Genomic DNA, 18,490 nt, shown 5'->3' with positions numbered 1-18,490 from the left:
CATCTCCCGAGGCAAATTTGCCAAACATAGAACATTGTGAAAGAGGAGATATAAAGAAGATAACAGGTTAGCGTAAAGAAAGCAAAAAGAGATGGTGATAGTCTTACCCTTCGTGGTGGTGGTGATGGTGGTGGTTGTGGGGCCCGATGAAATGTCGGCAGTTGAACAGCTCGTTGCCCATGGCGTCCCCCAGGAAGTCCCCGGGGCAGGGCAGGCAGGTCTGCTCCTGGGGGCCAGGGGCCATTTGGGATGAGGGGCCTCCCATCTCTGAATGTTGTTGTTCGGGCCCATCAGGCCGGGCCGAGGGCGTCCAGCATCTTCATGCGGCCCTCCATCGATACCGCAGCCGTTACCATGCCGACGGCTGCCTCGGGGTTAAATGGCAAACATTTGGGTTTTGGTCCGTCTCCTGCCCCTCTCTCGGCCCTGTCGCCATGCTCCTCCACCAGCGCCTCGCCCACTTTCCGCTTCCTGACCTCCGGCTGGTCCCGGGGCTGCTTCTGCGGGCTGCCCTCGGCCGCTACGCCCCGGTTGTTCCCCTCTTCGTCCTCTTCATCGTCCTCATCTTCATCATCGTCTTCATCATCTTCCTCCTCCTCCTCCTTGAGGACCTCGCTGTCAGCCATGTCATCAGAGTGCAGCTCACTGCCTGGGCTTCCCGCTGACTGGCTGGCACGGCTGGAGCCCGCCTCGTTGCTGGAGCCCTCGCTGTGGCCACTGCTGCTGCCGGGCCCACTGCTGCCCTCCTCCATGCTGTTGGCCGTCTCGTCCGAGCTGCCCTGCATCGACTCCTGGACGGGGCGGAGAGAGGAGACCAAATCAGTTCCAGTTAAACCGGCCATACTTCAGAACCACGAGACGGGGATATTGACTTAGATGAGCTTTTTGATAAAAAGTCTAAAAAGTTAGCTATTGGAGACAAGGCATGGATTTCTGAACAGCGCTGGAAAGATAAGTTTGCTACTAACAACAATTCCCATTAAATGTATTGAGAACGTGCATCACTTGTTTCTCCAGCTAGATGGTGTGAAAAGGGTACTGAAGTGCTGCTAACCTCCGTGTCAGAGAGTCTCTGCTGGCCCCGCTTGCTGCCGCCCATCATCTGCTCGTCCATCTCCATGTCGCTACCGCCGCTGTGGTGAGTGTCGCTGTTGTCACTGCTGTCCGGGCTGGCCGCTGGGGAGCCTGGGTCGAGACGAGAAGCAGAGGCTTGATGCAACAGATTCCGCATCTCACAAAACATAAGGTAGTCTATATACAGCAGATATGTTTAAGAGCATATTTATCTAAGCAAGTGGTAAACCATGGTTACTGGTATCTAAAAAGGTGTTCAAGACTTTTGTTCCATCCCAGCACTAAAACATTCCATTCAACACCTTGATTAGTGCTGGACAAAAAACATGCATACCACTCACTTAACAGCACCGGAGTTGTTGACTACCACTGATCAAACAAAAGGTATATCCCCTTGAAATACACAGACACAAACACAACCATCGTACCTTTCTTGTTGCCCATGGGGACGTTGGTGTTGAGCAGCGAGGCGAAGGAGCTCTGCTTGGAGAGCTGGGCCTTTGCGGACAGGGCGTTGTTCCACAGAGCCTTGATCAACATGGAGGCCAGGTACAGGGTCTGGGGGAGCAGCATAGAATTACATACAGAATCACAATTATAGGATCTTTATGGTGGGCAGGTGTCCAAGACAAAGAGCAGCTCTGTTAGTTAGACTAGGTGTATGTGACTATAAAGCTCCTTATCTTTAAAAAAAATATATATATTTTTGTATTTCACCAGGTAGGCCAGTTGAGAACAAGTTCTCATTTACAATTACGACCTGGCCAAGATAAAGCAAAGCGACAGAGTTACACGTGGGATAAACAAAAGTACAGTCACTAACACAATAGAAAAATCTATATACAGTGTGTGCACATGGAGTAAAGAGGTAAGGCAATAAATAGGCCATAGTAGCTTAGTAATTACAATTTAGCAAATTAACACTGGAGTGATAGATATGCAGATGATGATGTGCAAGTAGAAATACTGGTGTGCAAAAAGGCAAAACAAAGTAAATAAAAACCGTATGGGGATGAGGAAGGTAGTTGGATGGGCTATTTACAGATGGGCTGTGTACAGCTGCAGCGATCGGTAAGCTGCTCAGATAGCTGATGCTTAAAATTAGTGAGGGAGATATGTCTCCAACTTAAGCGATGTTTGCAATTCGTTCCAGTCATTGGCAGCAGAGAACTGAAGGAAAGGCAGACAAAGTAGGTGTTGGCTTTGGGGATGACCATTGAGATATACCTGCTGGAAAGTGTGCTACGGGTGGTTGTTGCTATGGTGACCAGTGAGCTGAGATAAGGCGGAGCTTAACCTAGCAAAGACTTATTGATGAGCTGGAGCCAGTGGGTTTGGCGACGAATATGTAGCGAGGGCCAGCCGACTAGAGCATACAGGTCGCAGTGGTGGGTGGTATATGGGGCTTTGGTGACAAAACGGATGGCACTGTGATAGACTGCATCCAATTTGCTGTGTAGAGTGTTGGAGGCTATTTTGTAGATGACATCGCCGAAGTTGAGGATCGGTAGGATAGTCAGTTTTACGAGGGTATGTTTGGCAGCGTGAGTGAAGGATGCTTTGTTGTGAAATAGGAAGCCGATTCTAGATGTAATTTTGGATTGGAGATGCTTAATATGAGTCTGGAAGGAGAGTTTACAGTCTAGCCAGACACCTAGGTATTTGTAGTTGTCCACATATTCTAAGTCAGAACCGTCCAGAGTAGTGATGCTGGACAGGTGGGCAGGTGCAGGCAGCGATCGGTTAAAGAGAATGCGTTTCGTTTTACAAGCATTTAAGAGCAGTTGGAGGACACGGAAGGAGTGTTGTATGGCATTGAAGCTCGTTTGGAGGTTTGTTAATACAGTGTCCAAAGAAAAGTCAGATGTATACAGAATGGTGTCGTCCGCGTAGAGGTGGATCAAGAAATCAAGAGGGACATCGTTGATATATACGGAGAAAAGAGTCAGCCCGAGAATTGAACCCTGTGGCACCCCCATAGAGACTGCCAGAGGTCTGGACAACAGGCCCTCCGATTTGACACACTGAACTCTGAGAAGTAGTTGGTGAACCAGGTCGAGGCAGTCATTAGAAAAACCAAGGCTGTTGAGTCTGCCGATAAGAATATGGTGATTGACAGAGCCGAAAGCCTTGGCCAGGTTGATGAAGACTGCTGCAGAGAGTCTTTTATCGATAGCAGTTACGATATCGTTTAGTACCTTGAGCGTGTCTGAGGTGCACCCGTGACCAGCTCGGACACCGGATTGCACACCGGAGAAGGTACGGTGGGATTCAAAATGGTCAGTGATCTGTTTTTTAACTTGGCTTTCGAAGACTAGAAAAGGCAGGGCAGGATCGATACAAGTCTAACAGTTTGAGTCTGGAGTGTGTCCCCCTTTGAAGAAGGGGATGACCGCGGCAGCTTTCCAATCTTTAGGAATCTCGGGACGATATGAAAGACGTTGAACAGACTACTAATAGGGGGTTGCAACAATGATGGATAATTTTAGAAAGTGGGTTCAAATTGTCCAGCCCAGCTGATTTGTACGGGTCCAGGTTTTGCAGCTCTTTCAGAACATCAGCTATCTGGATTTGTAGATCAAATCACACTCAACATTTGATTGTCCACTCCTTGCCGTGGCCTATATTTACTTAGTGTTGTGTTACCTTGCCACAATACTAACTAGTATCACGATACTGGCATCTTCCCGGATCGAGGTCATTCGTAGAATACCATCAACTACCATTGGGCACTCATGGTGTGTGGGCGTGTGTACCTGTTCGGTGTGTGCGCTGGGGTGCAGGCCAGACACCAGGTTGAGGACGTGGCGCAGCGGCACCGGGTCCAGGTTCTTGATGAGCGAGGGGAACAGGTCGTGGATGTAACGGCTACAGTGCTTCAGCTACATGGGGAGAACAGATAGAGAGGCAGGGTCAAGGAGAACATCAATGGAAAAGAACAAAAAATAATTAAATTAATTATGATAGCAAAACTAATTGGTAGAATACAGTAAAGAAAAATAAGTTTAAAATATGCATACAAATTCAGTGTATGAGTGCTGCTCTCGGATTAGGTCCCTCAATTTGATTAGAGGCTAAACGTATCCTACAAATCCACATTTCTACGCTGATAATCTTTATACATGCGGCCTCTGGTGTTTAGGACCTAGTTACCTGAGCTGCTGCCCAGATGCAGTCCACATGCTGGGTGCTGAGCCTGCCCTCTGCGGCAAGGAAGTTCAGGATCACTTGGCACTGCTTAATTATCTGGAACGACAACAAAGAGGCACAAAGACAAACTCTGCATTATAACAGGGGAGTTAAAACACAGATTGCCAATGAAAAGGTATCGAATTGGTGTAAGAACGACTTGGAATGGGAAAACTCACCTCTATGTGCAAATTTGGTCCAAATATGTGCTCCACTACATTGTTGTTGATTAGCCAGTCCGCTAGTTCCTTTGCTATTGACCTGGAGGGACAGTTTGAGGTACGCTGCTTTTACGGTCCGTGACGCAGTGCTAAATCAACTCAATGGACTTACGTTTCATTGTAAAAATCGACACAACTGACTTGAGTTTCATTGTAAAAAATCCAATCAATTGACTTACGTTTCGGTGTCGGACACCAGAGACTCATTATTACAGACATCGTTGAAGGTGTGGAGCTGATTCTGTGGGGAGAAAACGAGTTGTAAAAAATATAATGAACGTATGCATGTACAAACCAGTGTACTTCATTGATTGAGTTATTAACCCTTGTGTAAAAGTCCGAGTTACATGAAACTGAAAGTCCTAATGAAGCTTTAACAATGTACACCCTGTGTCAAAAACAAAACAGCGGTCACAACGTGCTTCACAGTAACCCGGCCTAGACTCCTCCCAAAGAGCAAGCAACACGGCAGTGAGTGAGTCTCACCGTGATTTGGCTGAGGCCGGCCAGCCTCATGGTGAGTGTGGGGGACATGAAGTATTTGAAGGCCAGGTCCAGGCTCTCCTTGTCGAAGCACAGTGCGCTGTCCAGCGGCTCCTTCACCGTGCTCCACATCAGGTCGGCCATGTTGCGTGCCGCGCTCTGACGCAGCTCCTGGTCCGACAGCTTGCACAGGTACCTGGGGAGGGACACATTTGGAAAGAAGTTACTTGTGAATTGAGTTAACTTTGTTTAAACCAGGGAAGTTTCTTCTTGAGGAAACACTTTTAATTTGTTCTGTTTAGTTTTAAAAAGTAGAAGACATGGTAGACAAGTTGGACATAATGACTGGACCAATGGGACTAAACAGTCAGGACTAAGTGTGGGGCATCTATCGAGGCTGGCTGCAACACTCAGATGAGGAGAACCGTGACAATAGTTGGCTACAATGAGAATCGAGTCTTTGCGATCAATAAGATACCGTATGTATCTTTTTAATAACTTCTGAGAAAAACAAACATTTTGCTCAATTCAGGAGGCAGGAGTGATACGCTAGAAGGTGTCAATGCACTGGAGTCAGAAATTCACATTTCATCATTCTTCGTCGACTAAGGATAAAAATGACTAAGGAATGTTCCATTTGGACATCAGGACCAGTTAAACCAGCCCACCCAGGTCACATGACAGAGGTATGACGAGGCCTGCGAGATGTCTGGCTGCTCCAAGGTCATGTGAGGAGAAGCTGACTGGAGCACTGGCCACTGTTACCATGGCGAGGGAAGCTCTTCCTAGCAACACCAGTTGGTGGCACAGCAAGAGAGGGCTCTCAGCTGCAATTGCTTTCCATCCAGAAAAAAATATATATACAGTCAAGTATCTGACCGAATTTTGAAATTCAACTCAAATACAAAAATATGCTTGCTTTGTAAGAGCATCCACTAAATTCATCCTTGATTTATGCTAATCGACTGCCAATATGCTGGATTACACCATTTGCATAATGTCCCCCTAATACTACATCCAATATTCACGGGAGCATTTCTATCAAGTGCGTTTGATTGTGTGTTGGAAAGTGGCGGGCGAGTTGAACAACACCGCACTGTGTATACAAATTCAATATGCATCTCAAACAGCCCCTTGGGCCATTTCTGACGAGAGGAGCTCCGACTGCAACAGCAACTCTCCTCTCCTCTCTCTGCCCCATTTTCTTATTCTCTTACAATGACTGCAGGAAAAAAAGCACTACGCAGAAGTATGGGATGCCATATTGTATAGAGCTGTGTTTGATATGGGGGAAACGGCATGACTAACATTAACCATTATATTCAATAAAAGATTTGTGATTCAGTCTGTATTGACACATGCCTAAATAGGGATTTCAAGGCACTAGTGAAAACTCACTGGCGGTGAGAAACTAACGAAGATTTAATGATCCTCACTCTGAAGTAAATAGAGATTTCACCAAAAGAGTTTCATTGATATGGAGAGTGTGAACTTACCGTATTACATACGTGCGGAACGGTATGATGTGCTGCATGACGGCGGGAATGTGCAACCATATTCGGATCTGTGTGTGTGTGTGGAGAGAACAAACAGAATTGGAATCAGACCGACATCCCTTGAGATGTGTGAAAAGCAGTGGAAAACCTAAAAAAAATGGATGCCACTTTAACAGAGCTGGCTGACAACTGATTATTCACTGCAATTACTGACGGAGAGAGCATTCACAAATGAAACAGCTGTGCTATAACATAGAAACTGCATCAAGAACATCTGCATGTGGAGCTGAAACAGCATCTGGAGGTAGTGGTAAATATGTCCAGGATTGGGTGGCTAAATATTAGGCGGTTGGGTTGGGCTGCAATGTTGGGTGGCTGGATTAATTTGTTGGGTGGCTGGATTAATTTGTTGTGTGGCTTGGATTAATTTATTGGGCGGCTGCCAAGTGGGCTGTGGTGCCATATTGGGATCAACTCCTACTCACATTGGAGACGATGGTGATGAAGGCGTGGGCGATGGGGAAGGGCAGGCTCTCCGGCGTGCCTGACTCAAAGCAGTCCTTCATGAGCGACAGACCGTGCTTGCCACAGAACAGGCAAACATAGCGCAGCAAATGCAAGGGGACCTCCACATCCTGGTCACGGGGAAAAACAAGGTCAATGCAACTTTATTGTCCACACGGAAGTGGAAAACTAACTTTGGCTTCATATCGCAAATCATAGTGGAAGAGACTAGTGTGATTGGTGCAACTCAATGGCTTCAAGTGGTTTCATACCCTCATCTCCTTTTGGTTTATCAGAACTATAGATTGAAAGCAATATGGTGGATGGATGTATACTGGGAATTTGCTTTCACTTGTCTAGTTCTTTCACACCATCTCATGAAGGAGAAGAGATTATGGCTTTTTTTGCAGCCTATTCAGGACAGAGTACGCAGACCAGAGCTGGGTACATAGTATATGAAATCTTTGAGCATTTGCTTATGCCTGCCTGGTGTGCCAGATAAGTAGGGAGCTTCATCAATAAGTGTATCGATGACGTCTTTACCACAGTGGCCGTACATACATACTCCAACCAGAAGCCATGGATTACAGGCAATATCCGCAATGAGCTAAAGACGCTTATAAGAAATCCCGCTATGCACTCCGACGGATGTGGCAGGGCTGGCAAACTATTAAGGACTACAAACGGAAGCAGATCCGCAAGCTGCCCAGTGACAGGAGCCTATCAGATGAGATTAATTATATGCTCGCTTCGAGGCAAGCAGCACTGAAGCATGCTTGAGAGCACCAGCTGTTCTGGACGAATGTGTGATCACGCTCTCCATAGCCGATGTGAGTAAGACCTTTAAACGGGTCAACATTAATTAACTAGCCGCAAGGACGTGTACTAAGAACGTGTACTAACTAAGAACATGAGCGGACCCACTGGCAAGTGTCTTCATTACATTTTCAACCTCTCCCTGTCTGAGTCTGGAACACCAACATTTTTCAAGGAGACCACCATAGTCCCTGTGCCCAAGAAAACTAAGGTAATCTGCCTAAATGCCAACCGACCTGTAGCACTCACGTCTGTAGCCATGAAGTGCTTTAAAAGGTGGGTCATGGCTCACAGCCAACACCATTATCCCAGAAATCCTAGACCCACTCCAATTTGCATAACGCCCCAATAGATCCTGTCACACCTGGACAAAAAGGACAACCTACATGAGAATGCTATTTATTGACTACAGCTCAGCGGTCAACACCATAGTACCCACAAAGCTCATCAATAAGCTAAGGATTCTGGGACTTAAACCCCTCCCTCTGCAACTGGATCCTGGACTTCCTGACGGGCCGCCCCCAGCTGGTTAGGGTAGGTAACAACATATCTGCCACGCTGATCCTCAACACGGGGGCCCCTCAGTCCCCTCCTGTACTCATTGTTCACCCATGACTGCATGGTCAAGCACTACTCCAAAACCATCAAGTTCTGACGACACAACAGTGGTAGACCTGATCAACACCAATGAGAATCTATAAGGAGGAAGTCAGACCTGACAGTGTGGTGCCAGGATAACAACCTCTCCTTCAACATGATCAAGACAAAGGAGATGATTGTGGACTACAGGAAAAGGAGGGCCGAGCACACCCCCATTCTCATCAATGGGGCTGTAGTGGAGCAGGTTGAGAGTTTCAAGTTCCTTAGTGTCCACATCTCCAAAAAACTATCATGGTCCAAACACACCAAGACAGTCGTGAAGATGGCACGACAATGCCTATTCCCCCTCAGGAGACTGAAAAGATCTGGCATGGATCCTCAGATCCTCAAAAAGTAATACAACTGCATCACCGCCTGTTATGGCAACAGCTTGGCCTCTGACCGCAAGGCACTACAGAGAGGAGTGCGTACGGCCAGTACATCACTGGGGCCACGCTTCCAGCCATCCAGGACCTCTATTCCAAGCTGTGTCAAAGGAAGGCCCTAAAAGTTGCCAAAGACAACAACCACACTAGTCATAGGGTTCTCTCTGACACCGCACAACAAGCAGTACCAGAGTTCCAAGTCTAGGTCCAAAAGGCTTCTTAACAGCCTATACCCCCAAGCCATAAGACTCCTGAACAGCTAATCAAATGGCTACCCAGACTATTCCCCCCCCCCCATTTTTACACTGCTGCTACTCTATTTATTATCAATGCATAGTCACTTTACCTATATGTACAGTACCAGTCAAGTTTGGACACTTACTCTATCCTGGGTTCTTCTTTATTTTGACCATTTTCTACATTATATAACAAGTGAAGACATCAAAACTATGAAATAACACATAAGGAATCATGTAGTAACCAAAAGTGTTAAACAAAACAAATGTTATATTTGAGATTCTTCAAAGTAGCCACCCTTTTGCCTTGATGACAGCTTTGCACACTCTTGGCATTCTCTCAACCAGCTTCATCTCAAATGCTTTTCCAACAGTCTTGAAGGAGTTCTCACAGATGCCGAGTAGTTGTTGGCTGCATTTCCTTCACTATGCGGTCCAACTCAACCATCTCATTTGGATTGAGGTCGGGTGATTGTGGAGGCCAGGTCATCTGATGAAGCACTCCATCACTCTCCATCTTGGTCAAATAGCCCTTAACACAGCCTGGAAGTGTATTGGGTCATTGTCCTGGTGAAAAACAAATGACAGTCCCACTAAGCTCAAACCAGATGGGATGGTGTATCGCTGCAGGATGATGTGGTAGCCATGCGGGTTAAGTGTACCTTGAATTCTAAATAAATCCCAGACAGTGTCACCAGCAAAGCACCCCCACAGTTCACATGGGAACCACACATGCGGAGATCATCCGTTCACCTACTCTGTGTTTCACCAAGACATGGCGGTTGAAACCAAAAATCTCACATTTGGAATCAACAGACCAAAGGACAGATTTCCACCGGACTAATGTCCATTGCTCGTGTTTCTTGGCTCATGCAAGTCTTCTTCGTATTGGTGTCCTTTAGAAGTGGTTTCTTTGCATCAATTCGACCATGAAAACCTGATTCACGTAGTCTCAGCTGAATAGTTGATGGTGAGATGTGGCTGTTACTTTGTGAAGCATTTATTTGGGCTGCAATTTCTGAGGCTGGAAACACGAACGAACTTAACCTCTGCAGCAGAGGTTTCATCATAGCACTTGACGGTATTTGAGACTGGCACTTGAAGAAACGCTCAAAGTTCTTGAAATTTTCCAGATTGTCATTACTTTAAGACATGATGGTCAGTCAGACTGTCGTTTCCCTTTGCTTATTTGAGCTGTTCGTCTTGCCATAATATGGACTTGGTCTTTCACCAAATAGGGCTTTCTTCTGTATACCACTCCTACCTTGTCACAACACAACTGATTGGCTCAAACGCATTAAGGAAAGACATTTCACAAATTAACTTTTAACAAGGCACACCTGTTAATTGAAATGCATTCAAGATGGTTGAGAGAATGCCAAGAGTGATAAATATCACCAAGGCAAAAGGTGGCTACTTTGAAGAATTTCAAATATAAACTATATTTAGATTTGTTTAACACATTTTTGGATACTACATGATTCATGTGTAATTTCAGTGTTCATGTCTTCCCCATTTCCAACAATTCCAAAATATTCCAAATTCTGAAAAACTCTGGAATGAGTAAGTGTGTCCAAACTGGTACTGTACATAATACCTCAACTAACCTGTGCCCCCGCACACTGACTCTGTACCGTTACCCCCTGTATATAGCCTATTATCTTATTACGTTATTTTTTCTATACATTTTTTTTTTTACTCATGAGTAAATACTTTAAAACCGCATTGTTGGTTAAGTGCATGTATGTGCCGCCCTGGCTTTCACTGCCGGGGCGGCAGGGTAGCCTAGTGGTTAGAGCGTTGAACTAGTAACCGAAAGGTTGCAAGTTCAAATCCCAGGGGCAGATCTGTCGTTCTGCCCCTGAACAAGCAGTTAACCCACTGTTTAATATGGTGGTACGAGCTGGAAAGTTATTCAATTAGCCTGAGATTATTGTACTCCGGGGAAAGATCGACAGTACTTGGAGGTGGAAATAAGCCTCAATTTAATAAAAACTCTAAATATACTGCAGACACATTTCACACCTCATGTGTACGTTGGCCTGAAAACCACAAGAGGGACCTGAGATCAGTGTTTAGAGAGCCTTCTCCCCCTGTCTCCCCTAGTCCTAAAGGAAACATTTGTAATTGGACCCCTGAGGGAGAACTATTCTAGGACCTATTGTTAACCAAATCTACACCAAACCTCCTCGAGTGAAAACCCTGGGAACAGTGTTCAGAGTCCTGCCTCCCTACTCTCCCAGTCCTAAATGGGACATAGCTGTTGGGTTCTGGGCAAGTCACTTTTCATGCAGCTTCCCAATAAAATAGAAATAGAGCCAAGATGTCATAAATCACTAAGATGAGTAACATGACCACAGGAGAGAGGAGAGGGGACTAGGAGGAGATTGGCGATTGGTCAAACAGGCAGCCCAGACATTAAGGCATGGGATGCATCCCAAGAGGCACCCTATTCCCTATATAGTGCAGTACTTTTGACCAGAGCCATACGGGCCCGGGTCAAAAGAAGTGCACTCTAAAAAGGAAATAGGGTGCCATTTGAGAGACGTAGATGTTGCTGTAAAGAGTTAGAACCGACACAAAGCGACGATCAGGCAGATTGAGTATTGCGTTTTCCTTACGTTCATGTCGCAGAAGGAGCCGAGGATATTGCTTTCATGAGCAGAGATGTCCTGGAAAAAGGAAACAAAAAGAAAGTATGACGGGTATATTGTATACTGAGAAATGTTAGAGAACATTTTAGAACAGGATGACACCAATGTCATTGTCGAGTATTACGTACCCCATGGAGACAAATACTGATTCCATAATAGAGTTGTGTGTATGGCCACATGTTAAACTTTTACCTCTACGGTGCAGTGTGTGTTGTGTCGGCGGTACATATTAAACCATTAACGCTTTGGTAGGGTGGGTGTTGTGTGGGGGGGAACCATGTTATTTGTTTACCTCTACAGTGGGGTTTGGGTATGTATTGTGTTGTATCAGGGTGTGTCATTCCATTACCTCTATTGTGGGGTGGGTGTTGTGTTTGTAAGCCGTGTACAATGGGAACTGGATCTGGAAAATCTTGGCGGCGCAGAGCAGCAGCTTCTCCCGGTCCTCTGTGCTCCACGAGTCAAACATGTCCTCCTGAGCCTGGCTGTCCGTACTGCTGCTAGCTCCAGCCTCAGACGCCCCAATACCACTACTACTTTCCTCTGGCTTGGGGGCCTCCTGCTGGGCCTTGCTTGTCCCCTGGACTGGGTTCTGGTTGTTGTTATTCTGGTTCTGCTCCGGTGCGTCCCCGGCGGCGTCCTCCTCCGCCGAGTCCCTCTCCACATTCAGCGGCTCGTCCTCAACAGGCGAAGAGGGTGGTTGCTGGGGGTGTGGCCCTACTCCAGTTATTCCACCCTCTCCCTCTCCTCCCCATTCTGTCCCAGGCCCCTCCGTGCCACCTGCGGCCCCGTCCCCGGTGTCGGCCCGTTGGCTGATGGTGCTGCAGAGGCGGTCCCTCAGGCTGGTGACCTGAGCGATGACCAGGTTGATGAGGGCGTAGACCAGCTGGTTGAATACCTCCAGGTGCTTGTACTCTTTGAAGCAGCATAGACATTGCCTATGGAGGGAAAGGAGGGGTGGCCAGAGGGATTGTGTGAAATACGAATCACGAAGACCCACCAGTGAGTCGCATTCAACTCCTACTGGGGTCACAGTTCGAGGCTGACTCATTCCATTTGGAAGGTCAAAGAATCAAAACGTTTGGGAACCATAAAAAGGCAATGCACGGTCCACACTGCAGTGAACTGTAGCTTCTGCTTGTGTTGGCCTCAACAACCAGCCATCTTTAGAGAGACTCATCTACGGGCTCAATTCAATCAAACTTGCATTGAAGCGAATAAGGCATAGAAAAATAATATTCTCCCCATATTCAAATAAAATAGCAAGAGGAGCCTAGATTTACGTACTTGCAACAGAAAATATTCAGTTCACTCACTTTCTGAATAAGACATGTAAGTAGGATTTAGTTGTATTAACAACAATGCAGAATATTCATTGTCGGAGGATTTGATTGGATGAAGCCCTTGATCTACTGAACTCTGTTCATGAATTCTGTTTCTTTTGACAGTTACGTAATGTTAAAATGCATGTCTGACTATATTACTGACCATCCTAGTTTAGAACCCCCCCCCCCCCAATGTATTTTCATGAGACAGCAACCAATTAACACACATGAAAGGATCCCACACAAATGACAGATCCTACTAATCAGAAACACAAAGAGAAGATTTCAAAAGTAGAAGAATGCCTTCAGTCAAGTTTCCCTGATTAGTCAAGCACTTTTCCCCCTGATCTCAGAGAGTGGGAGAACTACTAGGAAAGGTCAATAATTCCTCAAGGCTCTTCTCCGCACAGACAGGCAGGCAGGCAGGCAGGCAGGCAGGCAGGCAGGCAGGCAGGCAGGCAGGCAGGCAGGCAGGCAGGCAGGCAGGCAGGCACGCACACATCTAGCTAAACAACAATTCAACCACCACTAAGCAAGACGAAAAACCTATTATGACCTACTTGTCCTCTGGTGACCTTAGCGAGCCTACATGCTAAGCTACACTTAAAACGCATTGGTTAGCCTTTGGCGCTAGTAATACATTTTGAATTCACGGCTGATAATGACCTCTGAGTTATCCAGGAGCGGATAGCCTCCCCTTTTAAATATTAACGGTCTACGTTCCAAATGAAACCCTTTTCCCTACATAGGGGTCAAAAGAAGGGCACCTGGTCAAAGCAGTGCACTAAATAGGGAACAGGGTTCCATTTGGGACAAATCCGTGGAAGAATAATGAATGCGGGGATCAGAGGAGAGCGGGAGACTGACCTCTGGGTCCATGAGCTGATGTAGCTGAAGACTCGTAAAGCATGCTCCTTCTTCAGCTGTAGGCCCTCAGTGCTGTCTGCATCCGATACTGGTGGGGAGAGAGAGCAGACAAGGTGGTGAGTACAGTTCAATGTACATGGAAAAGGCAAGTGTAGGACATGACACTTGACCCACACTGCTTGTTCAAAGGCTACTGGCCTATATAGTGGCCACGCGCTAGAAAATTGCACACATAGGAAGCTGAAATTGCAATGCAAATATTTTAGGCATTATCCAAGACCGTTGGAGAAGGAATAGTGGTTGTCAGACGCTTTCCTACAACAACAAAATATATTTCCCGAGGCGCAATGCGAACAGTCCTTTGGTCAACAGGAGAACAGAGATGATCGTCTCTCTAGTCTGGATGGGAGACTGACCCATGGAAGTCTCAAGCCTCTGGTGAGAAACGTGCCTCAGCACCACAATTGCACAGTGCCAGGCAAGGCTCCCCATCGCCGACCACTAACAGGTACACCAAAATGCCTTCCCAAGCAGCATTGGCTTGTACAACAGGCTAAAAATAAAGTCAGCTACTGTATTGTGTTGGTGACTAGGAATGGGGGTAGAAATACATTTCACTATTTGAATAGTATCAGACATTGTCGTCGGTATCCGGATATTAGAAATATACTAACGTTTTTAACCTGAGCACTGCTGTGCGAAAAAGAGGCTGGCGCCCTATCGCTGCTCCTGCTTGGAAATGCCGGTGAGATGGGAGCGAGCAGACAGGCAGAGGTCTTGTCTACACTTGACAATTACATGCGACTTCTGCTATGAGATCACGAAGATCACATTGAAAAGCCACTTTGCAGTCTGACGGTGTTCAGATCTGGCTGACCACTTCAGGAGATGGTCAAGGACGCATTGTGTGCCGAATTTCTCCTAAGTCTGGACGTAAACAGGCTACCGAAATCGCATACAGTGTGCGATGTTATCAGCAAGCACTCCTCCCACAAGTCTCCAGAAAGCGTGTGTTTTGGGACCGAGAGGCACCTTTTCATTATATTGCTGGAGGAAATACACTACCGGTCAAACGTTTGAGAACACCTACTCATTCAAGTTTTTTTTTCTTTATTTTTACTATTTTCTACATTGTAGAATAATAGTGAAGACATCAAAACAATGAAATAAATCAAATACAAAAACATTTTTTGGGGCTGGAGTTATGCTAACCCGTTTGCGTTGCTTGCTCTTGACTAGCTACAGAGGTTAGCTGGCTCGTGTGCAACACTAGTTCGCTACTGCCATCAGTTGTTGCTGTATCATATTTTGCCTAGTCCACAGTTTTCAGAATGCATACTGGCATTTGAATATAGCGCTGGAAAAGGGAATACGGACACACTGTGGACACCATAGACACATTTAAATGTAGGTGCAGGCGCATGACATGTTTGGAATTCCATAAATCAGAACTCTATATCAGAATACTAAATCTGCATGAACTGTCAAGTCTAGACACGGCCAGAGAGAGAGACGCTGCCTGGCTACAGCGTAGACTAGCTAACTTGTAGCAGGCAACGTTATTTATCATCCCACAGAATAGTGTCCGTCTTGACTGGAGTAGCCTACAAAAACTATAGGTAGCTTGGCTAATTTAGGCCACATTTAGAACCCTCTCCCCAACCCCATTCAATAAAACTGAAGCCTACCTATTGGTTGCTTGTTGTAGCCAAATAATTTCACTTCCGTAATTTAATTCCATCTCAATGTGGAGTGAACGCTCACTACACATTGAGCCTCGTTGATTGGCCAACATAAAACAACAAGCGACACGTGAAGGCTACCAGACAGCTACCGGCCTTTTTCAATGGGGCAAGTCATAAAAACTGAAAAACAGTTGATTTTATTAAATTAATCATTTGAAATGTCACAGACCTTGTATGTAAAAATGTCACATGGATATTTACATTTAGAAAATGCCTGTGTTAAAATAAGCCTATACATTTTCTTGATGCAAAAATGTATTCCCACAAGTATTCAAATACTAACACCCTTTAAGATATTTGTAAAACCATGCACATCCCTATTGGTGACACACAAAGACAGTCTCAAAACAAAATGTAAGTGACGTGTGGGGCAAGGCATGTCCAATGGAAGGTTATTGCCGTGTCAAAAGTTCAGCGCTCTAACATGTCTGTGGAAAGTGCAGCATTGCCTATATTATTTCCGCAAACCCAAAGCACTTGTGTCTTCACAAAGTCATTGGTGTAAATTAAAAACATTTGTGACACTGGGGAGGCTGCATTTGTGACGCATAATTTTCAGCCGCACCCACAGATCTGTTGTTGTTGTACCAACAGCCTATTTTCTGCTCTCAGAAAAAGAGAAAACGGACCATATTGTCGCCTCCCATTGGCGTACATGCCGAGGCTACTAACAAGAAAAGCAAAAGGACACCCCGATGAAAGCGTTAGCTGATACGCAAAATGACTTAGCCCACATATTAAAGGCTTTTTAACTTGTAAAAACCCACACGAGTGCTTCATGTTAGACCTTTTTTTATGCCATTTCAGACCCAACTTTTGTTGGGCATTTCGAGTACTATTTCACGACAAGAGCAGCTGTGGTTGTTTTGGAATACTTGAAGAGTTACTGCTACTTATTGTTCTTCACTACTAACTAAAAGTTAGAAGTTTAAGATAAATTGCTAATGTAATCAACTATACATTGAATATTGCACGTTATGTTTGAGGGAGAAGTGTCATTTAAAAAAGGCACAGCCTACAAGCAAACTTTGTGACAAAGTTTCCATACCCAACTGACCTAGGCCTCAATGTCACATTCTTATCATGCATAGTGCATAATAACAACCACTGTGAAAATTGGAGTTGTGCCAAAACGCTACCAAGAGAAGCAGAAAACATAAAGTGGAACTAGTGTCTAGGTAAGTGGGTCTGTTCTTGAGATGAAGAAATAACAAACAAGGTTCTAAAGTTCACCAGGGCAGCTTGTCTTAACTCTGACCTAACTGTGTGTCTGCCTTCATTCCCTTTTCATCCACTTTTCTTTTTTTTTCAATCTTGAACTGGACTCAGCCAAAATTCCCAGCTCCCTTCATAAAACAATCCATGACATTGTGTTCAGACGCCTGTACCAAAAATATTGCGATAAATGTAATTCCCAGATAAGACGATCTGGATATCCCAGCCATTGTTCTGACAGCAAAGCTTTGAGCTTGAAACAAAAACATTAGAGAAGTAAAATAGACACCTACAACTCAGCAGTTCTCAGCAGGGCTCTGCTGTGCTCAACTGCCTGTGTTGGTGGAAGTAACGTCAGTTGTCTTAGGTGCTGACTAGGGTCAGTTTGTATTTTTACATCAATGGATTAGTATTAGGTTAGGGGTGTGAAGGTAAGCTGGTCCCAGAGATCTATGCTCAAGAGCAACCTCTGCCTTGCTGGCCACAGTGCCAGACAGCATCTTAAAGCAGGGTGTGTGGAGATTGACAATGGCAGTCACATGTTACATTTGAGTCATTTAGCAGATGCTCTTATCCAGAACGACTTAAAGGAGCAATTCGCAGCGTCTTCTTCAAGGGGCAATCGACAGATTTTTCACCTAGCTGGCACGGGATTCGAACCAGCGACCTTTTGGTTACTGGCCCAACACTCTTAACAGCGAGACTACCTGCCACCCTGCAGGATTACTTGCACAGCATATTCAATAGCAGATTGAAACCCTTCATTCCCTCAGTAAATCCCTCACTTCCCTTGCATGCATGCATGCAGCCACACACAAAAAATTCCCGGCTTCATGCATACCGCAACAGCAAATTTGGGGTCAGGGCCACCTAGCGAACGCACCCATGGGGCTACCAGTCTCACACACATGGGGCTGCCAGTCTCACACACATGGGGCTGCCAGTCTCACACACATGGGGCTGCCAGTCTCACACACATGGGGCTGCCAGTCTCACACACATGGGGCTGCCAGTCTCACACACATGGGGCTGCCAGTCTCACACCCTGGCGCTCCAGACAAGACTCTCACACCTCTACTGGCGGAAAACCTGGTGCCGACAAACACTCACACAGGGGTGTACTCTGTTTTGCTCAACAGAGGGATGACCCCCGTCACACGTAAAACAGCAGCTCTACTGTGAAAACATACTACTGTGTGGCCTACTAGCCATTTCAGAATTATTGTTGATAGACGTACATGTGGGCCAGAGAGAGGGTGTTTTGCTCAAAGACAAAAGGGGGCCCTTTTAGAACATTAGTGACATAGGCCTTCTCCTCCACACACTTTAATAATACATCAGTGTGTTCACTGATTATAGGCCAAAGGAAATGTATAGAACCTTTAAGTAAGGCTACATTTCTCTTTCTGTAATTTGCCTACAAACCACCAAATGAATGAGCGCCTAAAGTGTCATACCCATTGCTCATTTGAACAGATTTGCAGAGGAGATAGGTTATGTTATATTCCATTCATCTAGTTTATTTTAAATGTGTATTGGCAGGACGAAAGAACCTTTGAGCAGCAGCATCATCATGATGCCCCTTTCAAAGGGGTCCTGCAATAATCAACACACAACTGCTTTACCATGTGGGTTTGGAT

At 45.7% G+C, this 18,490-nt stretch overlaps 1 protein-coding gene across 1 annotated transcript in view; it reads right to left on the bottom strand.

The window, feature by feature from the left end:
* LOC124015107 (ubiquitin carboxyl-terminal hydrolase 34-like) overlaps positions 1-18,490 on the bottom strand; it is a 58,171-nt gene that overhangs the window by 37,957 nt on the left and 1,724 nt on the right. The window contains 14 exon segments of the mRNA XM_046330047.1: positions 108-304; positions 306-791; positions 1,055-1,185; positions 1,503-1,632; positions 3,831-3,956; positions 4,228-4,320; positions 4,443-4,524; positions 4,664-4,725; positions 4,971-5,163; positions 6,464-6,531; positions 6,949-7,098; positions 11,666-11,716; positions 12,048-12,636; positions 13,891-13,978. Of these exon segments, the coding sequence (XP_046186003.1) occupies positions 108-304; positions 306-791; positions 1,055-1,185; positions 1,503-1,632; positions 3,831-3,956; positions 4,228-4,320; positions 4,443-4,524; positions 4,664-4,725; positions 4,971-5,163; positions 6,464-6,531; positions 6,949-7,098; positions 11,666-11,716; positions 12,048-12,636; positions 13,891-13,978 (2,446 nt within the window).

This window comes from Oncorhynchus gorbuscha, linkage group LG26 (genome assembly GCF_021184085.1).
Source record: "Oncorhynchus gorbuscha isolate QuinsamMale2020 ecotype Even-year linkage group LG26, OgorEven_v1.0, whole genome shotgun sequence".
Lineage (NCBI taxonomy): Eukaryota > Metazoa > Chordata > Actinopteri > Salmoniformes > Salmonidae > Oncorhynchus > Oncorhynchus gorbuscha.
This window is presented reverse-complemented; position numbering and strand designations above follow the sequence as displayed.